General features: G+C 40.3%; 1 protein-coding gene across 1 annotated transcript; it reads right to left on the bottom strand.

The window, feature by feature from the left end:
* Positions 1-5,256: 5,256 nt before the first annotated feature.
* Positions 5,257-25,255, bottom strand: nup133 (nucleoporin 133). Its single transcript, XM_047366973.1, has 25 exons — positions 24,952-25,255; positions 23,659-23,774; positions 22,705-22,808; positions 22,330-22,563; positions 22,018-22,188; positions 21,354-21,509; positions 20,655-20,725; positions 19,028-19,175; positions 16,652-16,802; positions 15,929-16,083; positions 15,256-15,347; positions 14,857-15,020; positions 14,411-14,505; positions 13,657-13,881; positions 13,455-13,577; positions 13,240-13,339; positions 12,898-13,161; positions 12,147-12,280; positions 11,398-11,556; positions 10,972-11,107; positions 10,416-10,534; positions 10,131-10,211; positions 9,986-10,050; positions 5,839-5,927; positions 5,257-5,512 (listed from the first exon to the last, which is right to left on the bottom strand). Exons 1-25 carry the CDS (start codon positions 25,077-25,079, stop codon positions 5,376-5,378), a joined length of 3,417 nt encoding a protein of 1,138 aa, XP_047222929.1. The 5' UTR covers positions 25,080-25,255; the 3' UTR covers positions 5,257-5,375.
* Between the last annotated feature and the right edge of the window lie 39 nt (positions 25,256-25,294).

Raw genomic sequence — 25,294 nt, 5'->3', positions numbered from 1 at the left:
GTTAGCAACAATAATGGGACTTTCAGTTCTGTTTTCACAATAAAAGCTTCGGTAAAACTGAGGCTCGCCGTGTTGGGCAATCGCCAAAGAACAGGAAAATCTCGATTTAATTTTAGACAAGATTTTGACTATATTAAAACGCAATGATTACATGATGGAATACTTACTCGACAATTTGAAACACGACAAAAAACATAACATCAAAGTTGCAGAACCGCAAGACGTATTTTGAAGAAAGACCCGGAACTTCCGCTATTTCTATAGTGCGCTTTATGTTACCTTCACGAATACGACGTAGACGTGTTTTGAAAATAGGTTAAAAAAAAAAGGATCTGTTGGGAAAAGCGAGTCAAACGGCGCATGCGTGCTCTCCGTGTAGGTTTTAAATACGGAATGTAAAAACTAAAGGGAGGCTTTTCACTTCTCACGTCTTATTTCTTAAAGGGCCATTGCACTAAATTTTACAGCTGGCTTCAGATAATGTGACAACCACGCACACAGCCTGAGAATAAACTCAGATATTTACACTCTGTTTGAAGTAAGTAAACTTTATTTAGATAGTACGAATTTACAAAGAAAATCTGTTATTTCCTTCATAAAGCTCTGAAAAATCAAGTTCCATGTTATATCTAATAATTGGCTGTTCCATATGTTCCCAACAGAGCACTCTACTGCAGCCTTATTGGTGGTCCATTTAGGTAGAGTGGGACACACAGCTTCTTCTTCTGTGGAACCATCTCCCAGTTTCTGTCCATTAAGCATCATGTCTACTTTTTAAATTAGGCATAATGATTCTTTTTGACAAAGCTTACAGAGTGGCACTGAAACTGTGGAATGAAATTCGATCCTATGTTTTAAATGTTCCTTCTTAAAACTTACCTTTACTCCTTGGCTTTTAAACAACAGTGTCATCTCGGTTTGTCTTGCACAGTATTTTAGTATTGAAAACATTATTTTAATTAAATAACTTTATTTTTTGCCCTTATTAATTTAAGTAATTTCAGTGTGTTCATTGTTTTTTTAAGTTTCTATATTGTTAATTATGTTTTATATATATATATATATATATATATATATACACTGCTCAAAAAAATAAAGGGAACACTCAAATAACACGTCCTAGATCTGAATGAATGAAATATTCTCATTGAATACTTTGTTCTGTACAAAATTGAATGTGCTGACAACAAAATCAGACAAAAATCATCAATGGAAATCAAATTTATTAACCAATAGAGGCCTGGATTTGGAGTCACACACAAAATTAAAGTGGAAAAACAAACTACAGGCTGATCCAACTTTGATGTAATGTCCTTAAAACAAGTCAAAATGAGGTTCAGTATTGTGTGTGGCCTCCATGTGTCTGTATGACCTCCCTACAACACCTGGACATGCTCCTGATGAGACGGTGGATGGTCTCCTGAGGGATCTCCTCCCAGACCTGGACTAAAGCATCCACCAACTCCTGGACAGTCTGTGGTGCAACGTGACGTTGGTGGATGGAGCGAGACATGATGTCCCAGATGTGCTCAATCAGATTCAGGTCTGGGGAACGGGCGGGCCAGTCCATAGCTTCAATGTCTTCATCTTGCAGGAACTGCTGACACACTCCAGCCACATGAGGTCTAGCATTGTCCTGCATTAGGAGGAACCCAGGGCCAACCGCACCAGCATATGGTCTCACAAGGGGTCTGAGGATCTCATCTCGGTACCTAATGGCAGTCAGGTTACCTCTAGTGCCATGCGGCCCTCCAAAGAAATGCCACCCCACACCATTACTGACCCACTGCCAAACCAGTCATGCTGAAGGATGTTGCAGGCAGCAGATCGCTCTCCACGGTGTCTCCAGACTCTGTCACGTCTGTCACATGTGCTCAGTGTGAACCTGCTTTCATCTGTGAAGAGCTCAGGGAGCCAGTGGCGAATTTGCCAATCCTGGTGTTCTCTGGCAAATGCCAAGCATCCTGCACGGTGTTGGGCTGTGAGCACAACCCCCATTTGTGGACGTCAGGCCCTCAGTTATTGCTACCATTAATTCTGAACATTTTCTTTACCGTAGTTATTACCTTTGGAGCAGTGCATCTGTGATTTTTGTGCAGTGGCTTTGTGATCTCCCCATCAAGGTGCATTCATACCGAGCCTGATTCCTTTGAAGGTCACTTCCTGTTAAAAGGGAGTAGTTTCTCCCCTCTGTCGCCACATGCTTACTCAGTAGGAGGGATTGCTGCAAAGTTAACATCTACAGGTCCTTCTCAAAATATTAGCATATTGTGATAAAGTTCATTATTTTCCATAATATAATGATGAAAATTTAACATTCATATATTTTAGATTCATTGCACACTAACTGAAATATTTCAGGTCTTTTATTGTCTTAATACGGATGATTTTGGCATACAGCTCATGAAAACCCAAAATTCCTATCTCACAAAATTAGCATATTTCTTCCGACCAATAAAAGAAAAGTGTTTTTCATACAAAAAACATCAACCTTCAAATAATCATGTACAGTTATGCACTCAATACTTGGTCGGGAATCCTTTTGCAGAAATGACTGCTTCAATGCGGCGTGGCATGGAGGCAATCAGCCTGTGGCACTGCTGAGGTCTTATGGAGGCCCAGGATGCTTCGATAGCGGCCTTTAGCTCATCCAGAGTGTTGGGTCTTGAGTCTCTCAAAGTTCTCTTCACAATATCCCACAGATTCTCTATGGGGTTCAGGTCAGGAGAGTTGGCAGGCCAATTGAGCACAGTGATACCATGGTCAGTAAACCATTTACCAGTGGTTTTGGCACTGTGAGCAGGTGCCAGGTCGTGCTGAAAAATGAAATCTTCATCTCCATAAAGCTTTTCAGCAGATGGAAGCATGAAGTGCTCCAAAATCTACTGATAGCTAGCTGCATTGACCCTGCCCTTGATAAAACACAGTGGACCAACACCAGCAGCTGACACGGCACCCCAGACCATCACTGACTGTGGGTACTTGACACTGGACTTCTGTCATTTTGGCATTTCCTTCTCCCCAGTCTTCCTCCAGACTCTGGCACCTTGATTTCCGAATGACATGCAGAATTTGCTATCATCCGAAAAAAGTACTTTGGACCACTGAGCAACACTCCAGTGCTGCTTCTCTGTAGCCCAGGTCAGGCGCTTCTGCCGCTGTTTCTGGTTCAAAAGTGGCTTGACCTGGGGAATGCGGCACCTGTAGCCCATTTCCTGCACACACCTGTGCACGGTGGCTCTGGATGTTTCTACTCCAGACTCAGTCCACTGCTTCCGCAGGTCCCCCAAGGTCTGGAATCGGCCCTTCTCCACAATCTTCCTCAGGGTCCGGTCACCTCTTCTCGTTGTGCAGCGTTTTCTGCCACACTTTTTCCTTCCCACAGACTTCCCACTGAGGTGCCTTGATACAGCACTCTGGGAACAGCCTATTTGTTCAGAAATTTCTTTCTGTGTCTTACCCTCTTGCTTGAGGGTGTCAATAGTGGCCTTCTGGACAGCAGTCAGGTCGTCAGTCTTACCCATGATTGGGGTTTTGAGTGATGAACCAGGCTGGGAGTTTTAAAGGCCTCAGGAATCTTTTGCAGGTGTTTAGAGTTAACTCGTTGATTCAGATGATTAGGTTCATAGCTCGTTTAGAGACCCTTTTAATGATATGCTAATTTTGTGAGATAGGAATTTTGGGTTTTCATGAGCTGTATGCCAAAATCATCCGTATTAAGACAATAAAAGACCTGAAATATTTCAGTTAGTGTGCAATGAATCTAAAATATATGAATGTTAAATTTTCATCATTACATTATGGAAAATAATAAACTTTATCACAATATGCTAATATTTTGAGAAGGACCTGTAGATGCAATCCAACATTTTACCAACTGACATTAGCTTGACAATAAATTGTCAAGCTTAGATGTTTGACTTCACTGTATTATGTAACTATTATTTCAGCAGGGATGAACTTGAATGAAAGTGATTGAATTTGAATCTTTCTTTTGGATTATTTTGATTATTTCAGGGTATTACCTGCTACAGTTTGTCTTGTAAAGAACATTGAGAAGAGTGGTGCTTTATAAATAAATTGAACTCAGGGTTTTCTTTATTTCAGTGCACAAACGATTGCCTAAATAATAACTCTGGGGCTAACTGACCCCCTATAGCTAGAAAGTAAAGAAGTCTCTGTTCATAAAGCGGTTGATGTCATATCCACTTTTGTACTGAAAGCCTTTGAACAGCAATTTAAAGCTGCTTTGTGTCCTGTTCTTAAAGGCACTAACAGAATTATGGAAGCAGGAAATACTCATTTATAAACAGCACTATATAAATTCAGTCCATTTACTGTTAAACAGAACTATGAACTCAAAGCCTTCAGTATTGGAGCACCTCAGGAATGCTGTTTGGGTTTTATACAAACACATTCAACCAACAGACTGACTGGTTACATTTGTAAAATCATGATTAAAGGAAACTGTTTCAGATTAAGATACTCTATCCTGAAAACAGTAAATGACATCAAAACACTGACATTGAAGGGGAACATAAGAAATACACTGTATTGGTCTATAAAAGGTGACTGAGAACCCTGTTCACAGTAAAACATTAACAGTATTAGAACCCCACAGGGAACATAGGAAGGATTAGTCAGTTTTTATAAAACAAAATGGGGCAGAGGCAGGATTGTGTAAAGCTATCATTAAATCAATAGGTGTCACTGTTGCTTGTATTTAAACGAACTTTAGATCAGGTTTGTGTTAATGCTCTAACACTAAGTTTGGCACAAGCAGCAGTTCATTGTGTGAACTGCTGTGTGATGCTTACATGAGGCCTTTATGGTTGAATCAGACTCCTAATGCAGACCATAATAGTGCTGTATAGCTGATGAGACTAATCTAGCCTTGTTTTTCCACTTTTCTCTCAGCTGGAAGGCATCTCTGTTTCTGAAGCAATGAAAGTGGATCATGTCAGGGTAGAGGTTAGCTGAGGAGTCCAGACCATCATCAACAACGAGGACACCCTGAGCAATCAAAGAGACCTCTGTTAAATCCTTCAAAGCTTTACAGTGATACTAAATACTAACTTAAAGCCTTTGTTAAAGTGAGGTAAAACATTTCTATTGAATGGTATTACTAGTTTCTTATTCTACATGAAAAATGTCACTATAGAAGTCACAGTTTCATTTCTTTTCTGGCTCAACTTTGACAAATAAAAGCTAAGAACTCAAACCTGCTTTGTTTTTTCCCAAACATGTCACTCCAAATTCTAAATTACCAGCATATTTATTTAGGAAAATATCACAACTCATACAAATCTTGAACATTATTAGAGTGTAAAGTCAAACAGAAGCGCAACAAGCTTTAATGCAAGGAAAGACAGTCATCACATCTGAGCCTGAAGATAATGTTCATAGTTGGCTCGAAGGACAAACTCAAAGTAGGGCTTTGATTTCAGAGTGCTCAACTCGTCTTGTTCCAGCAGCTCTTTCACATCAGGCAGGTATGTCTGCAGAGAAACACCTGGAATACAGCAGGGATGGAAGGTCTTTGTTTAATGTTTCTCTGCAAGAACATGTTTAATACAGGAACAGCTTGGATTCATTGCAAATTCATACTTATGACATTAGATTTGCATCAAAATTAGAATTCATCCCAACACTGTTGGTATATAAGCTTAACACTTAAATCTGAAATAGTTTAACTTTGCAAAGAGAAGTTTTAGATGATTTCAGATGAAGCTGGATATATTTAAATATTTGTACGTATTTAGAGCTTTGATATGCTCCTAACATTCAAAGCAAGGATTCAGCCATTTTATACTAAGAATCGAACTAAATGTGTCTCACCTTCTTGAATGAGTTTGAGGAGGATCTTGACAAAGATGCTGTCCTTAGCTGCTTCCAGAGGATCGTCGTTCCCGTCAGCAGAGGACCAGCTGAAAGAAGGCATTGTAAAAGTCACAAACAACTCCCAGAAAAATGTGGAAAAAAACGTTTTAAACCTGACAGAACTTTATGATCGCTAGGAGGCAGTAAAAGCAAGTTGTGGAGATATCATAAAGCTTCTTCAAGCCATGCATTATTTAGAGGGCAACTAAATAATGAACAGCACCACATTTCAAATGCTCTTTAGTCTGAGTAGCTGACATAGTTGTAGACATATCGCTATCACGAAGTCACAAGCATAAACTGCTGAAGTTAATTAAAAGGACCCCCCTCTGGGCTTTAATCTGGTGTTAAGAGGAATCTGACAGATCACTCTGGTTTTCCCTACACCAAACAGCTGCTATGCTTTGGTACTAATCTTTTATTGCAGTCTAAGGAAATCAGAGAAGACATAACTGCCTAAAAGTGTTTAATGAGCTGAATTATCTGCTCCTAGTGTGTTCAGCACAGCAGCAGGCCAACATCATTAACGAGATTAATCATAGTTTGTAGAAATGATGTGTACATAGCAAATCATTTACTAGTAGGCATATTAGAGTAAGAAAGACAACAGCCCCAACAGGCTCCTGATTCCATGTTACTGAATCATTAATTGATTTGTTTTTCTTTTCAAAATATCAGCGGTGTGGAGTTCAACAGTGAGGTCATTCATTTGTTCAAAAATGTTTTCCACCATATCAGTCCCTGTGTGCCTTCAATAATTAACACTTCACTGGCCTCTGGTCAAGTACCCACTTACCTTAAGAACGCTGTCATTCACCCACTAAAGAAACCCAGGCTTGACCCTTCTATTTTCAACAGTTATAGACCAATTTCAAAATTACCCTTTTATCTAAGATTCTGGAAAAGGTTGTATCTATGCAGCTGATAGCCTTCATGGACAAACACAATATCCTTGACAAATATCAGTCTGGTTTTCGTAAGTTTCATTCCACAGAAACAGCTTTTGTTAGAGTTTCTAGCGATATCTTGTACAAGTGATGCAGGAGAGTGTTCTGCTCTGCTGATGTTGGACCTTACTTCTGCCTTCGATACTGTTGACCATCATATCTTGCGCGATAGGCTGAGACATTGGGTGGGTGTATCTGGTTCTGCTTTAGAGTGGTTCACTTCATATCTATCTGAACGATGCTTCTGTGTGGCTGCCTCTAGGTACAGGTCCTCTCCAGCCTCCCTTTCTTGTGGTGTCCCCCAAGGTTCTGTCCTAGGGCCCTTGTTATTTTTATTGTATTTGCTTCCTTTACAGCATATCCTGAACACTTTTGAGGGCATTTCTTATCACTGTTATGCTGACGATATTCAGCTGTATATTTCCTTTAAGCCTGAACATGTTTTTAGGTTACAGTTGCTGATTGTATGTTTTGAATCTATCAAAAGTTGGATGGCTGATAACTTTCTCCAACTTAATGATGAAAAAACTTAAGTCCTTGTTTGTGCCCCTGATAGATTTATAACCAGGATAATGGACGCTCTTGGTCCTCTTGGCAAATTTGCTAAATCTTCCATCAGGAACCTTGGTGTAACCTTTGACTCTGCTTTCTCCTTAGATACCCACATCAAATCTCTGGTTCACTCTTGTTTTTATCATTTACGTAACCTTGCTAAGTTAAGTCCCATTGTGTCACGTTCTGAACTTGAGATTGCTATCCATGCATTCATTTCCTCATGTTTGGATTACTATAATGCTTTATTTACCTGTCTTAGCAAAAACTCCCTGGAACGTCTCCAGGTTGTTCAGAATGCTGCTGCTAGACCTCTGACAAAATCTTTTAAGTATTCCCACTCCACACCGTTACTCATCCAGCTGCACTGGTTCCCCATTAAATTCAGAGCTCAGTTTAAGATTCTGGTTCTGACTTATAGAGGTCTTCATGGTCATGCCCCAACTTATATCAGTGAACTCTTGTATCCGTACATTCCCCCCAGGTCTCTGAGGTCATGCGATAAAGTCCTACTGGCTGTACATCACACAAGGCTGAAAACTAAGGGTGATAGAGCTTTTGCAACAGTAGCTCCCCGACTCTGGAACTCTATCCCCTTGTGTATAAGGACTGTGGATTCGGTGGTGTCTTTTAAAAAACAGCTAAAAACTCATCTTTTTAGGCTTGCGTTTGGTTAGTTTATTTTTGATTTTATCTTATCTTCTTCTATTTTACATTTATAAATATATTATTCCAATTGTACTTTGTATTAGTGTTGTGAAGCACTTTGTGATCTGTGTCTTGAGAGGTGCTATATAAATAAAATTTTACTTACTTACTTACTTACATTCTGTGAACATACAGGAGTCAAACAGTTGGCCCTTTTATTAGGGACGAAGGCAGTAAATGTTCTCCATGCTGGTTATAGTGCAGTAAAACTGGTTGTTCTAGACATTGCTTAAAATAACAGCATACTTTATTTAAAAAGTTGATCGGAGAGGGGAAACATATAAAAAGACCTGGAGCAACAAGTTTAGGTCCTGATGTCACAGGATTGTGTTCTTCTGATGACCACAAACACTGAATTAGAGCCAACGAGCACTGAAGCATGGTGGCTCAGGCATCATGGTATGTTTTTCATACTAAGATGTTGGGCTTTTTCACACATACCAGGGATCGGAGATCAGTTTGAATAAAGAAAAGTAGTTGAAGAGGTCATTTTTCCTTAAGTCAAAATCCCACTGAAGTGGTGTTATATCAAGACAATGACCCCAAACACCAATGAAGAAAGCTAAATCCTCAAGCAGTTTATACAGAAAAGTACAGAAACTGCCATTTCTTCGGCCACCTAACAAAATTCTTTGAGTTTCACTAATGTTATTTAAGCACACTGCTAATATAACCACAACAGTTTTCTCGTTTTCTTTTAAGCGAATGCTGTGTGTTTGGTAACTTAATGTTAACTTAATATCTAATTGCAGAACAGCTTATAACCATAACAGCAGTGGTGGAAGACAGAGTTAAAGAAAACCATTCATTCATTGTCTAGTGGATCACAGTGGTTAATAAGTGAAAGGCAGAGTTCACCCAGGACAGGTCTCTAGGACATCACAGGACAACTGTAGACGTTGCGTTCAGGTAAAGATAGCGTTACTTCAAACTATTGTTACTCAAGTAGAATTAAAAAGGAGTCATCTAATTATAGTAACTGAATGATTGCAATGTTTGATTTATTTCTTTTTTTGTAATCAGACTGATAATTCTATAAAATTCTGGAACCTTCTTATGAAATAAAAAGTTTGTAAAATTAAAAAAACCAACTTTGACGTTAACATAACCGGTGGATGTTTGTTTGGTTACAGCATGCTTGTATTTCACTCAGTATAATGTAATCTAAGTAGAATAGCCAAAAAGTGTACTTAAGTAAAAGTAGTATTACTTAAAAAAATACAACTTAAGTAGATGCTCCGCTGTAGAAGTAAAAGGTAAGGTCCAGCAAACCTACTCTTAGAAGTATATTATTTCATACACTCACACAAATCAATGTAACGGAGTAAATGTAACATGTTACTACCCACCTCGACCTAAAAGTGACATAATGATATAAATAATAGTGACCACTTCTATGACATGTTTTTGGACTGTGGGAGGAAGCCGGAGTACCCAGAGAAAACCCAGGGAGAACATGCAGGGCCGCACCTAAAGGCCCTGGCTGGACCTGGTTGTTAAGAGGTAACAAAGCTACCAGCTGCGTCATCCTGCAGCTCGAAAGGAAAAAACATACTCAGTTCTTAAAAACTGAAGTGTCCCAGAAATGTTGTTGGATTCTCATGAGTGCAACGCTACCTGTTCACTGAGCTCAAGTATGTAGAAGAAGAAGATTATAGCTACTTCTATCCACCAGTTTCATGGTTTATGCTGCTGCTGCACACTTCTGAACAGTTATGGTTATGTGACAGGATGTGAACAACAGCTTGAGGAATTTAGTGGCAGCTATTTGAATCACTTTAACGTGTCTGTCATGTCTTCTGATGCTACACATTGTGGGGTTGGAACACCAACACCAACCTCTGAACATCTAACCAATCATTTTAATGAAGTCAGAGGATAAACATCTTAGGTCTTACTCGTCTTTCCTGAGGGCTTTGCTGAAGATTTCACACTTCAGAGAATCAATGTCCACACAACTCTCCTGAAACACAATCACACAAAATCATTTGCATGAGCCGGTGAAACACAACATCCAGAGGTCCAACAGAAACAGGAAGTTACCTCATCAATGTACTCCAGTAGGTCCAAAGCTTTTTTGAAGTCGTACTCGTTGGCTTGCCTGTTGTCATCACAGATGTACAGCTGGAGGGAGGAAATACTCATATGTAAATATTATTTCTCCTTATTTGACATTTCACAAACTGGATAACATTTAGCAGAACTATAACACCAGAGTTTCCTGTAGTTTCCTGTATCAACTAAAAGTATATATAAGGTGCATCTATGTAAACAGAAGGTCTGGTAGGCGCCTGATCCTGGTTGTGTGACCAGTGTTTATTGTTTCACCTGAATAAGGTTGTGAGCGCTGAGCAGAGGCATGGTGTTGGGGTTCTGCTGTTTCTCCTCCAGGAGGCGCTTGGGCAGAGTCTCCTGATGCAGCAAGAAGCGTTCCTGCTCCACAATATCTGAATCAGGCAAAGAAGTGATGTCATCAGTTTTTGCTCAAAAAGCTATAAATTCTTTCATTATGGTTTGTTTCTCTGGAATTTCATGAATGTAAGAAAAAAAACTGCAAAATGTTCTTCCTTATTTTGGTTTAAATCCAACATGAAGTGAAAAATTGGACTGCCAGAAAAAAGTAAGAGTAGGGTCATCCTGTGCATGCTTATGTATAACACATATACCTGAGGGTGCGCTGACCAACCCTCTACAGAAATGACACAAAATCTGCCTCCAAACATCCATCTCACCTGTAATGTTAGCGGCCAAATTATTTTAACCAGTGTTATCACAGTGAGAAAGCGACATTACAAGGAGCATCAACCCTCCCTGTAGTCTATGAACACATAAAAAAAGAATAAACCCACAGAACATAAGTCACTTGTGGAAAACAGATTTTTACCATCGACTTGTTTGTCGAGCTTGTCCTGTGGCAGGTCTGAGGCCAGTGCAGTCAGTTTACTGAGAGCCAGCAGGGTCTTCTTCTTTACAAAGTAGCGTGTTTCTTTGTTGGCTTGGCTGTAGAGAGTCCTGTGGGCCTGCACATGTTGGTGGGAGCAAAGTTATATCACAGAAAGCAGACAACAGGAAATTGCTGTATGTATTAAGGATGCACCAATGTGAAACTTTTGGACCGACATGGCTGACATTGCTTCTCCGTTTCAGTTAAACACCCCCAATCCTGCGCTGCATCACTATCACATGACCAGACAAATACCACAAGGCCAACCCCCTCCCCTCCTCCTCTAATCGGTTGGTAGTATCGGCCCAGTTTAACGTTGGATTAAAGAATCCATCATGCCAGTGCAGATGTGTGTGTGTTGCGTACATTCTGGTAGTCGTTAATGTAGATGTGGTGCAGCCAGCTCAGGTGCTGGTGAGACTGAAGGAAGCTGGCCAACTGCTGGTGCTGCGCGGCCGGCTGGGAGAGCAGCTTCCCCCTCTTTCCTTTCTCCATGTACCAACGAAACAGGAAGTCAGCAAAGTTCTAACAAACACAAGAGAATAAAGTAAGGGTTCGTTTACATAAACATGATCGTGAAGACTTGGTGAGTGCATGTAAATATTGTTTGTTTCAGAAACACGGATTAGCCAGTAACAGGTCTGATACAGTACTGTGGTATTATTACACTATTTCACACTGTCAAAGTTAATTTCGTTGTTTTCATTCCCTCAAAAGCCACAAAACATTATGTATTTATGGCACATGTATGTACAGCAGAAACCAAAAACGGTGGGGCAGACATCAGAATGAAAGACGAGAAGGAAAGAAGGGAGGGGATGCTAGAGACAGGGAGGTAGGAAAGTTACCCAAAAGGAACAATATGAGGTGGGAAGGAAGGACACAACATTTAGACAATGGAACAGAGTTAGGTCTGGAAATACAAACATGATTCCATACTCCATTTACATATTCTCTCTATGTTTTTCCAGACCTGGAAAATAATAGAATTAAACTTCATAATTTTCCAGACATTTCCAGACTGCCAGGGAACTCTGGAACATATCATAAAACCCTTTTCGTAATAAATAATAAAGAACTCCCTATGTTGGTAGCAGCTAGTTCTGTAATGTTACCTGGTCAGCAAACTTGGCCATGTAGTGCTGCAGACGGTTCTGGTTGTCGGTCTGCTCACACATCTGAACCAGAATATCGAAGTCACAGTACTTCTCAGCCAGTGCAGCCACCCACTGATACTGACCGAGCTCCACTGCAACACACACAACACACTTCACTTAAGTCCTCTAAAGTTTCGGTATTGTGTGTGAAACATGAGCCAAATTCCTTGTTTGTGCCACACAAACTGGGCCAATAAAGCTGATTCTGAATCGCTTCTGCCTGCACTTCAAAATGTTAAGAAAAGTACCATAAACTTACTTGGTATAGAACTATGTTACGTGAGACAGCTTTGTTTGGGTGGTGCTGTGCTCAGAACCATTGCACATTTCTGAAGCTGTTTATTGGAGTTTAGTCAATAAATGTTAGTGGACTTTCTTGGCTCAGGAAGTGATCACATCTACAGTTGACTGCTTTGTTTGCAAAGACCAGGAGAGACAGGGATAACACCACGGGAGAGAGTGCACATGTTGCTGGATAATTGGGGCAGACATTTACCGTTCATGTTTGGAAAAAGTCATATTTGTATGCTTTCAAATGTAGAGGTTCCACCATAAACACATTTGACGTATTAATCTATAAATAGATATATTAGTTTTATATCTGACTACCATTCATGGCTCACCTTCCTTAAAGAAACTTTAGTCTTTACTAAATAAAACCAACTAGTTATCATGGGAGAGACTAGTAAGCTAAACGTCCTTCACTTACACAGGGGGCTGAGCAGCTCTGAGCGCCGCTGGCTGTACTCCATCTCCAAGCTGTCGTAGCGATCTTGTTGGGTTCCAAGCGGCCCATGCTTTTGCAAGGAGGATAGCTGGGCCACATATCCACCCAAGTAGATGTCCAGCAGTGCCACCAGCTGCTCACAGAGGGTGCTGCGTAGCTCAGAGTCAGCTTGAGGGTAGACAGAATGCAGGATGATTTCATGCTGGTGGGAAATGACTGTGCGAACGCCTCCTACTCCACCTGATGCTGGATAAAAGAAGAGGTGGTGGTGGGGAATTATTTCTTCTTCTTTAAAGTTAAATCCTAAAGCAGCAGCTATATTACCTGTCCATGGAATATATTCAGGCTCTGCAGCTGCATTTTCTGAAGCTCTATACATGGAGGCCTTTGTTTCTCTGTACTGACTTGCAGCCTGAAGCATGTCCTGCACACACAGCGCACGTTTTTCATACTTCAGTTAGCATTATCCAAGTCAGCGCTGTTGTTCTCTCACTATTAACAGATGGGACCCTTCTTTGAACAGTTAATAGTAAGTTTACCTTCAGAATGGTGTTAATTGTGAGGACAACATCAGCCCACTGCACAGAGTCAACCGGGTTCTCCTTCAGGATCCGCTCCTCCTCCTCGACCAGGCAGTCAAACAACAAGGAGATCTGAGACACCTGTGAGAGCACCAGTACATCGATTAAACAGCATCCAGCTCCCAAACATGTCCATCAGAGCATCTTCTCAGACACAGACCTCCCTGAAGAAGACATCAGCTGCTGTGAGGCTAGGAGGAACAGGAGTGTTGCTCCTCTGCAGAGCAATGCTGATGGCCTGGTTCACGAGCTCAACATGTTTGTTGTGGTGGTTCTTCAGCGCCATGGCCGCTTGCAGCTTCTCAGCGTGCTCACATAACAGCAGGCGTGTTGCCATAGGAGACGATCTCACCGTCACTTGGCCGAGCCGGTCCAGCAGACCCATCTGATAAAGAGCGGGTGGTCAAACATAAGCTGTGATGTTTTTAGACTTTAAAATGACAATTTCCTTTTTGCTTAACTTTCTATGCCTAATTTTTATTATAGGTAGAGACTTTATATATTTGAAAAATTCAAATAATTATGAATGAAATCTAATAGAATCTGTCAGTAACAACGTCTCCTGGTCTCTGCAGTTTTTTCTTAAACTTGACTTCTTTTTCACCAAATTCCTCATCAGACACTCTAAAGCTCAGCTTGTATGACAGGGTTCCTGCACGTTTTCATGACCAGGTTCTATATGTGTCAGACTCAAAATACAAGAGCTCCAAATAAAATTTGGAAATACAAATATAGAGGCTAGATGAAAGCTCCTAACAATGCGCCAAAGGTTCAACCCCAGCAAACAGATGGAGTACACTCAGGAATAAAACAGGAGGATGGGCACCAACGATGAGCCCGGGGAGCAGAGACCCGGTATGGCAGAGGAGGAACCACCTTGGAAGGAAGATAAACTGCTGCATATGTGTGAATACCTGGAGCAGAAAGTCCATGAAGTAACAATGAGCCTTCATCTTGTCTTCCAGTTGGTGGAGAATGATGAGGGACGTCAAAGGAAAACCAGCACTCTCTGAAATAACCAAAGAAAAAAGCAGAATTCATACGAATCTGCTGCCGACACCAACTGTGAGGTAAGGTTTCACCAATTCCACTCCAGGCTCAAAATCGTGATTAAACCCTCTGAACAGGAACATGAAATCATCACTCCAGAGTCCAAAGTGACTCAGTCAAACATCTATCACATATTTTCATACTTGGTGAGATGTGGACTGTTTGCTGGACAAGTTAGTGAGCTAATATGTTTTCCCTGAAAAAATGGTGGAACCCTCTTTCCTCTGAGGATCATCACCAAACCAATCACCCTAAATCTTGAGCTCAATGCTGTTTTTCTGGTCAGATGTTTGATTGTTAAACTCCTCACCACCAGGGACAGACTCGGCCCAGCGAGGGTCTGAAGCTGGGTAATCGTCCATCAGTTCCAGGTTGATCTGAACAACAATATTGTCCAACTCAGCTCCTTCCTCTCCATCACTGTCAGCAGGAAGAAGGTCGTCTGTGACCGTCTGGGCTCCAAGCAGATCGTTACTGGGGACGACGGAACACAGACTATTGGAAATGCAAGGTCTGATTTTAAAGCAGATATATCCAGGATGTTGATCTGAATTGAATATGAACATCTAAAATCATGAATGTCTGATTACTTTTTTCAACACAAATAGAGCTCCCTTTATTAATAAACATATTTATACTCCGCTGATCTGAAACAGTCTATATTTGGTTCATGAAAATGGTAGAAAATAGTTGTTTGATTGGAACGAACCGGCAGAACTGCAGGAAGGCTGTCTTCAGCAGTTTGGTTTTGTCCTCCTGGGCAATGGGCTCTGATCTGGTTGGTGTTTCCATCGCTGAAATCTGAAAATAGAATAAAATTAAGACAATGATTGCATGGTTCATTGTAATTTCTTGTTTTAGTTCAGATTTCCTTTCCTCTAACTGGTGTTCCACATCTTAGACTCTGCCTTAAAAAAGGTTTGTTTGGATTTTTAAATTGAGGTTCAGTGACTTCAGAATCAGTAATAGCTGAACTTTCAATTCAAAGCTGCTCTCCACCATTTTACCTCAGTTTATCATGCTGCACATACAGTCCATTGTCACAGATCTGTTTGCCACATTGTGGGGAATAAACCCAGAGGGAGATGTCTGTGATAAGATCTTGTGCACAATCCATACCACGTAAAAAAAGCTCTCCTTTGTTTTTTTTAATGAATAAATCTGTGAAAAGTTTAAAAAAGTAGGAAAGAGAGAGAGGGCTGCAAGCAATAAATAATTTGGATGTTTATTTGTATCAGAATTTTAGTGTTTGCTATAAGGGATATTCATAAATATATATATTCCTTCAGTAGCTTCCCTCATGTATCTAATATAATTCATCAGAGACGGATGTAGGGATTAGAAACGCGTCTTTACTGCAGGCGGTGCTTTGGATGTTTTACCTCTGGCGCTGCAGCCAGTGAAGAGCACAGCGAGTCCTCCATGGTCTCTGGCAGGATGGAGGCGCTCTCTCTGGTCACCACTGCTACCAGACCACTGTGCTGGGAGAAAAACACTGGCAGGTTGGCGCAGCAGCCTCCTCCACATATAGAATCCCCTGAACAGACAGGGTTCAACATTTAGGAAGCTATGAAGCTGACATTTTATTTCTGCATAACAAATAAGAGAACATATACAGTACGTGGTACAGTATAGACTGGTTCTGGTACATATGATTTGGTTGCATTTATTCACATCACTCGAATACACTGTGTAACACGAATGAATCAGCAGGAGACAACTGTAGGACACAATAGTCTAGTAAGTCCCGTTTATGTTGTGTTGGTGGTGGTGAAGTGATTTAAGCCACTTTGCTTCTTCTGCATAGAAATATCTGCACGTCTCCCTATATGCTTGTTGGAGTTGGAGTGAGAATATAAGGATGTGGTTTATATAGAATGTAAATATATGTTTTAAAGTGCTGTTTGAATGAGTGTGTGAACAAGAAACGCATTGTAAGATATTTTTCAGAATCTAGGCAGGGTTAGAAAGGTACTTTATAAATGTGGGCCATATGTATAATTTTATGAAGCTCTCAGGCTCCCTTACAGCCTTTCCATAAAAAGTAAATATGTCTTCAATATGCATTTGACGTTTTTATTAGCATTAGCACACGTGAGCTTTACCTGGTGAGTTAAAGCTAATTTTCTCATCCGGTAGCGCCACCCTGCTGGTGCCTGTTGAGCAGGCAGCCACCATCTCTTTGTTGTACAGGAGGGCGGTAGAGCCAGGTGGATCGGGCAGCACAAAGCGTGTGGCCTGCAGGTCTTCCTCACTCTGAGGAAAATAAGCAAACAACATTTAAACAAGAACTTCCCATCATTTTAAAATGTGCTTTACCCCTTTTTTAAGATGCACAGTAGGAGAGTGTAAACAGTAAGAAACTGTGGCAAAACAACAAATCATCCAGATACAGAAAACAAATATCCAATGATTTAGACTTTGGCTAGTTTTAAATAGAGTTGCGAAAGGTCTATTTTTGGATATGACAAAGCTTAATTTATACTGTGATAAGGGTATTACTGTCTGCTTGGAATATCTTGCAGCTTTTCTAGGTTTTTCTGTTAAGCTTTAATACTATGTTTCCTATCCTTAATGTAAAGATACAGTAGTGAATTATTAGTTGTTATTGAACTGCACTACTTATAGGTTCTTTGCGCCAATTCCAGAACCTTTCAAAGGCTGAACCACACAATCCCACTGTAAGAATCATCAATCCTTTGATTATCCATCACTAGTAAGTCAATTAAACAGGAGTATAAGTTACCACACAATGCATCAAAAACCAGACTATTGTTTTTTTTAATGAATTTGTAAATACAGATTTTTTTTTATCAGCTCTGACATTTATAGAATAAGTGTGCTTGCTTTATTTTGTCTGATACCTGAAGAGGTTCTTAACCCCCAACACTTTCTGATTCATGAAAAGAGGTTTCAACCCAAACTCTAAGAGTCACCTGTTTACACTAAAGGCCTGCCAGCTTATGGACCATATCAGGTATGAACAGGAAGCTGCAGTTTTCCAGATGAACTCTGGGATCAGCTGGAAGGTGTGCTTTTAGTACCAAGGAGATAGAAAGCAGTTAGTTTAGACTTCTAGCACCCTGTGGATCATAACTTCTATACAGTCTGCAGTCAGCTCTGCATATGCTCATTTTTCCTTAGTGTATCCCATCCAGTGATGGGAAAAAATAAATAGCATTACTTTTTTCAGTAACGAGTAATCAAATGAATTACTTTTTTCAGCCTTATAACGCCATTATCGTTACCCAAATTGAAATGGGGCATGTTATGAACTAAAGCTACTCAGTGAAGCTCTAGTCGTCTGTCGTGGCTCACAGCAACAGGAGTTAAGCATTTTTCCTTTGGTGAAGGGAGGAGTGAGGGGTGAGACAATCACATAAGTGATGATGATTGGTTAAGGTAGAGTAAGGTTTCTTGGTAAGCCAATCAGAAGAAGCGTCAGTTTACACACAAACACACACACAGCAGCACTGCTCAGGAAAACTAGCAGATGTAAGCTGCAACAATGACAAGTCTGGAGGGAAAGTAGAAGTACAGACACTGTTTTATTCTCCTTCAAGGCAAGAACGTACATGTGAAGTAAATAGAAAACGTTCGGTGTGTCTATGTAATTCCACTTTATCCAACTGGCTTGTGAAACCTTAGAAAAAATGTCTAAATACATAGACATATTTAAACTTTAAAAGACGCAATAGTTACTTTTCCTGTTAACTAGTTACTTTTATAGTAACCCAGTTACCTTTTGGGAGAAGTAATAAGTAACTATAACTAATTACTTTTTCAGAGTAACATGCCCAACACTGGTCCCATCCCTCCACAGCACCGACTTTATATTCTCAAAGGTTTTATCTGGTTTTAGCTTGTGTGCTCTGGTGAACTACTTCATACTCTTGAGATGATAAAAATGAATGTTTAAAAAGAAACTGTGCTATGAAATGTATAACAGTTCTGTCATCACAGGAATTTTTAAGTAAATTCATTAGGCTATAAAATGAACATGTCAATAATAAAACAGCAAGTTGTGACATTAACAAAACGATACCTGTGCTTGAGATGTGCTAGACTCCTCTCATTAACCCTCCTAAACACTAGGCGTCACTAAAGAGAAAATATTACTGCTGCAGGTCAGAAATGGCAGGAGTGTCCCCAGGAAGTAAACTCTTCACCCATAAATGTAAAAACCCAGCTAGGACTTCTTTCAGCACTGCTGGCAAAGCATACTGTAGCTACATTTGGACACCAAGGAATTTGATATTACTGCATTGAAGTCTACAGTTAACATGATGTCTTGGTAACCTATATCTAAAAGCTGTTTCAATACTAAAACAAACATTGCTTTCTTTGAGGAAACTGACTGAAATCTGATCCAGACCTATACGTCAATCACGTGTCCTCTGCCTGAAAGCTCACATGAGATCCTGAAGAATTACACAAACTAAACTGGGCTTAAAGCCTGCAGGATCAGGATGGGCACTGACCTGGAATGGACAGCTGTACTTGGTGACTTCAACGTTGAACTGGTCACAGATTGTGACCCCTGTGTCCTGCAGGGTGACCAGGCAGAAATAGGCCAGGCAGGGAGTATCTGATGGATGCCAGGCTGCAGCCAAAACAACCAGGCCGAGTCTGAAAGCAAGCATGCAGAACAGAGTCTGGGCTTAGAACAGCTGCAAACCAGTCACTGACAAAACTGTAGAGCATCCTGAAATACTGGGCTGATTTAGAAATAATTTGGTACACAAGGAGATCGAATTATGTGGATGTTATTTATATGATTTGCAAGGTGCAAGGAGACGGCTAGAATGTAGGAGCTAGGAGGTTGCATCAGGAGTAGATGGACAGTGTTTCAGACAGTAATTGAATGCCTCAGATACATTTAAACAGTTGTACCAACACTTACTATTTGGATATTGATATGGATTGTAGTTTTGCATGAAGCTAAGTCAAGTCTAGAGTCTCTAACAACTGAAATAAATATTTTCTCATCAAATCCCCAACATCTAGGTCACCTCTAACCCTGCATCGCTGTAGATTAGGATTCCACACCTGCACTGTTTGACCTTAGGCCCAAATGACCTCATGAACATTTATCTTTCAGTCTTTTAATTATAACAGTTACATTTTAATCATTTACCATCCAAAAATCTGTTAAAGGATGATTTATATAATTTTGATCAATATTAATATTTATCCTGATAGAAATATGGATATTTATGCTCTATGAATAACAATAGAAAAAGATTAAATTGTGTTAAAAGTGAAAGTAGTTTTTGGTCTTTTAAATGACTAAGTTAACAGTTGTTCATCCCTGTCTTATATTGTCCACGCCTTCATTACATATTGCACTAAATATGATTTGGAGAGTTTCCCTCTAAATGGTAAATGAACTGAACTTATACAGTGCCTTTCCAGTCATACCAGCCACTCAAAGGGCTTTACACCAGAGCCACATTCACCCAGTCACACAGATTCATACACTGATATGCAGACTGGTAGGCAATTTTAGGTTAGGTGCCTTGCCCAGGGGCAGGAGAAAGCTGGAATCGAACCCACAACTTTCGGTTACCACGACTCCTACTCTTGGCATTGAGCCACAGTCACCTATATAATATAATATTGGGAAAACCATTTTTTTTAAATCTACATTCAAACACTTCGTTTTCAATTCTACATAGTAAAGATGTTTAAATTTAAGGTATAAATGATGACATAATGAACAAACTGTAGTAGGGAAAATAAATGACAGTGTTGAACTTCTAAACGAGGGAAACAGGAAGTGCTTTTATTTAGATATTTTCACCAGGAAGTGTCCTGGTAATGTAGCAGCTAACTTAGCCATGGGAATGTTGGAGGTATGATCTATAGTCATTTAATAAAGCTTTCATTTGGAGAGACATTATTATGAAACTACAGCTAACACGAACAGATCGTTATGAGCCTTTAACGTCCCATAATAATCCACCAATGCCACTGGCTAATAATCAAGCGCACCCATTTTTGTTCTTTAGTTGCGTTCAATTCGACATATCTCACATTAAAGTTGGACTGAAATGATTTTTTATCATTCTCACTCAGACCCATCCACAGAAAGATGAAACCACTCACTGGCTGAACTTCATGTCCAGGTATGTGACGTTCGCTCCCCCCTTCAGTTCCTCATAGTTGCTCTCTGACCCCTGGTGAAAAGAATTCAGTCACATTTTCTGGAAGATGAATGTTTGCTTTAATCATGCAGCTACATATAATATAAAACTAGTGTTAAGCAACTTTATTGAGTTGAACACTGTTCCAGCCCTGAGCTTTGCAGGTCTGTAGTTAACTTCGATTAGTTTATTACATTTGACCGTGGAATAGAAAACATCAACATTATTTATTATGAATGACTTTGAGACTGGCACATTTGAAATCCATTTATTTTCACTATTGTAATTGGAACTGAACATGTGAGGTGGAGATGTATTACTAACCTGACCACTTTTAGCTCAGGTCACACAGCGACGTTGTCACACCTCATAATGTTTTCATGTTACTACAATGTGCCACGAGTCTCAACTGTCTGAAGTCATTTTAATGTTAGACATGTATGTACTTCACTGATTGCATCATCAAATATACGATTGTGTATGAAATGTATTTTGTATATCAATACTTTTGTACAAAGAGAAACTGATATGCGGTAGTTGACTATGAATATGAGATGGGTATGAAATGGCCAAGGTGCCAAACAACCTGGAGCCACAACTACATCAGTTCAAGTCTGTTTTCAGCCATTTCACAATAATACATGGATGTCTTCACACTGACCCAGATTGAATCCACGATGGTCTCAGTCAGAGCTTTTCTGGTGTCCCAGCTGAAGATCTGGTGCTCTGAGCTGTCATCCACTTCCCATTTACTCACAGTGGAACTGGTCAGTGAGTACAGGCAGCTGGCTCCTCCCACCCAAAGCACACTGTGGAGCTGTGGAAATATTTTCTAGAATGAGATATTCCCCAAAAGAAGGCATCTTTGCTAACCAAAGCAGGGCAGTGGAAGCTCAGTTTAAAACATTTCTATATGTTCTCACTAAGGATGCCAGACAGAACGAGGTTTTACCTCAGATCAAGAGTGCCTTTTTGCATTTACAAGATTTTGATTTTTCTTCAGGCATGCTGGAACATAAAATTTCATCAACTCACTAATTTCTGGTAAAGTTACATTTTTACTTGTGAGCCACAATTCAAATTGTTCCTACAAAAATGAACAGTGAAACATGGTGGTGGCAGCATCATGCTCTGGGGTTATTTCTTTTTTTTAAGAATGTTTCAATGTGGATGCAGGTGTTTTATCTATGCCTGGATAAAATACCTGTTAAGAAACAATCATTAATCCTAGTTTGTTCTTATTACTACTGTTTTCATCATAAAATGTCCATCTACCTGGAATTGCAATTTCAAAATGAACCCAAACTAAGAAGAACACGACTCACCACGTCGTTAGCTGGCGGGGAGAGGATGCCGAACAGACTGGACACACGGCGTCCAATACCAGACAGCATTCCCTGACCCTGTTGCAGAGCCCGATGCTGCAGCTTCCCTGAAGAGTCTGCGCTCACTCTTAGCAGCTCATTTCTCACAGAGGATAAGACGAAGCTTCCACCCTGGGAAAGGAGAGGAAAATCAAACAGCAGAACAGGAAAAGCCTCAGCTGGAGGATTAAAAACGAGAGTATAAATAGATTTTTGTCTTGTTAAATGAAGGAAATTTCAAATTCAGTCTTCATTTGAGGACAATGTACTAACTCTGAGTGCAACAACAAAGTTGCAGAGGTCTCCCAGGTTCACATCTGACTCTGTGTAGGTGCCCTCGTGTGCCAGACTTGGCCAGAAGCGAGCCGTTCCTTCTGTAGCAACGGCCAGGACAGAGATGGACTGAACAACGGCCATCTTGAGAGGCGTGGCAGACGTCAGAGCCACGAGATCGGCCGTGTAGGTGTACTCACTGCTAGGCAGCTGTAGCTCTTTGCAAACAGACAGCTGCAGCAAAACAGTTTTTGAGTGTGAAGATGTTTCATTTGCATATGAACCTTGAGAACCGTCAGAAATGATGTCTTTTAATCATTACTCTTATTTTAAACAGCAAGTATTTCGTGGATATTTGGTACATCGTAGTCATACCTTGGCCACAGCAGTCTGGCAGATCTTCCAGATAATCAGTCTCTCTCCACACACCATCCAGGCCCAGCCGCTCTCATTCACCTTTACTGAGATTGGGTCATCAGCTAGAAGAACCAGCAACAAAATAAGACATTTAATGGTGATGCATCAATCAATTGGCAAGGGATCGAAACTGACAGTTCTCCCCTAATGGGCAGGTTTATTAAAGCATTAATACTGAAAACTTGTATTTGTTTCAGTATGTAAATGCATCAACAAACAGCATGCACTTCGCTTTGAGCTCAGTAAGAACAGATAAAAGGTCAGGGGTGACCATCTCTTCCATTTCTGTTGGATTTAAAACTACAGATTCAATAAATTAGAATATGTGTTCCGATGAGGCTCGTTTGTCAGATTAAAATGACCTTTCTAAACTAACAACCTTTAAGCCAGTATTAAACATACTTTTCATTAAATGCATATTTATGTCTTGTTTCAGACATTTAAGATTAGAATATTTCTGTAAGTGAGAAGTCAACATAATTAACAGAAATACAGGCTTTATAACACCAGTCTGTGTGTAAATAGCTTATATAATATGCTTTACTTAATGAATTGAGTTATTGAAATAACTGAACCTTTCAGTGATATTCTAATTTATTGAATATGACTGTACTACCTCTACCAAGAAGGTGCAGCATATTCTTATGGTCACTGTTTGTAACATTTATTTCTTGAATTAAAACAAAGTTTACAAATATTTCTTAGAAAGAAACATAGAAGCACCCAAAATTGGAATCAACAGCTGAAAAGAAAAAAGAATTCAGTACCAACCATTAATCCATAATATCATATTGGTTTAATTAGTGCATCTCTAATTAACAGGTGAGAAAAGAACATCACAAAACCCAAATAGAGCACCACTATAACCAATTCCCTGTGTTTTTACTCCACTAGGGATGGAGCTCTTCTCACCATCAGCCATGGTCAGAGCCTCCATCACTTTGACAGGCAGCGATGAGCCAAATGTCTGAACATCATAGTAAACAGTCTCTGTGGCTGTGTGGTTCTGCACTCGGGTGGGTGTTGACCTGGTGACGAGAGATTGCAGACTGGATCAAGACTGGATTTTTAGCATCTTCAGCAGAATATATAGCTGCAGCTAGCATGCAGTGCTACTTATCTGTAAAGTGTTAGATTCTGCTAAAATGTGGACTTGAATCATTTACACAGGATAGACAGAAAAGTGGTGTTTGAACTGGATCACGACAGGTTAGTATGTTTTAACTTGACCCCCACAACAAAGTTTGAGATCACTTGCAAATGTTTTGCTTTCCAAAGAAAAACATTTCACAAACAAGATCAACCAGATGATTGTTAAAGCACTCTGCATCAACCTTCTAGTATGGCACCCATTTGAAGTCAATGATTTTAGAAGACTAACTGTTTATTAGAAACCCCTTTTTAGTTGTACTGCACAGCTGAATGTTGTTGTTTAGTTGTTCTCTTTAGTTTAGTTTATGACCTGAAGCATCAGCAGTTTATTGTTCATGGGCTCAAAATGGTCCATGATATATGCTGGTAACAACTCACTTCAGAAGGCAGCACATCTTGGCTCTAACACAGAAAGAAAAAGGAGTGAGACTGCCAGATGTACAACTGTGCAAGAAGACAGATATCTGAGAGTGTAGTTGAAGGTAAAGCGGCCTTTCAGGTCAGTGAAGAGGTTGAACGGGCTTTGAGCAAATAATATTTAGCTAGGGACAGCACTTCATTGGAGGCAATTTAATTCTACAACAGGGGGATGACCCAAACGCAGCTCCACAATGTGTCAGCACTTTTAAAAGAATAAGCAGTCATCCAGAATCCTGACTGTAACAGAGAAGTTAGCACAGTTTCCGGATCAAAGCCCGAAATGTGTTGTGGAGGCAGCTTTACCTACTGGAGAACACCAGCAAGGCAATCCATCCTGTGGGGGATGTTCCAGGAAGCATTGGGAGGGAATCTCTTCAGGTTACCTTGAAATTTCACAGCTAGAATGCCAAATACCTATAAGGCCGCGAGTCCTGCAAAAACTGTGTTTTTGCTTTTAATGCATGCAACGTTTCAACATAATATCTGACTATGTCTGCATGTGCTCTTCATTTGCAATCATTTCTTTTCAAGATAATATCATGTGCGGAAAACAAGGACATTTCCATGTGATCTTTAACTTTGGAGCGGTGTTAAAACAAAAGAAACGCCTGTGTTCAGTGTGTGTATAATCACCTCGTCATCATGGGCGTCCTCCGCGGGGAAAACAGCAGCCCACCAGCCGCCCCGGAGACGCTCTTCCTCCCTGTAGTTCTGCCCTGCTGCCTGCGACCGGAGCCCGGAGCGGTGCGGGGGCTAAACATGCCTGCGCCTGGACGTCAAACTGTTCAACAGTTGATAAAGAGCTTCAGTTTCCCACCTCACAAATGAGCAGCCTTTATAACACCACACAGAAAGGTGGAAAAGATACGCAAAGCAGCTCAACAACTCTCTCTCCAAACAACGCGCGGTTCAGTCGCGGTTCAGTCACGTCATCAAACAGCATCCACATTAACAGAACAGGAGCAAAACTCACAGA

Source organism: Girardinichthys multiradiatus, chromosome 5 (assembly GCF_021462225.1).
Source record: "Girardinichthys multiradiatus isolate DD_20200921_A chromosome 5, DD_fGirMul_XY1, whole genome shotgun sequence".
Lineage (NCBI taxonomy): Eukaryota > Metazoa > Chordata > Actinopteri > Cyprinodontiformes > Goodeidae > Girardinichthys > Girardinichthys multiradiatus.
This window is presented reverse-complemented; position numbering and strand designations above follow the sequence as displayed.

What these genes read in the sequence shown, in the direction of transcription:
- nup133 (XM_047366973.1), bottom strand. Translation starts at nt 25,079, where the DNA reads ATGTTTAGCCCCCGCACCGCTCCGGGCTCCGGTCGCAGGCAGCAGGGC. An exon ending in TGAATATATTCCATGGACAG is followed by an intron (nt 13,162 to 13,239) that starts GTAATATAGCTG and finishes TCTTTTATCCAG; the next exon opens with CATCAGGTGGAGTAGGAGGC. An exon ending in GCTCGACAAACAAGTCGATG is followed by an intron (nt 10,535 to 10,971) that starts GTAAAAATCTGT and finishes TGCCTGATTCAG; the next exon opens with ATATTGTGGAGCAGGAACGC.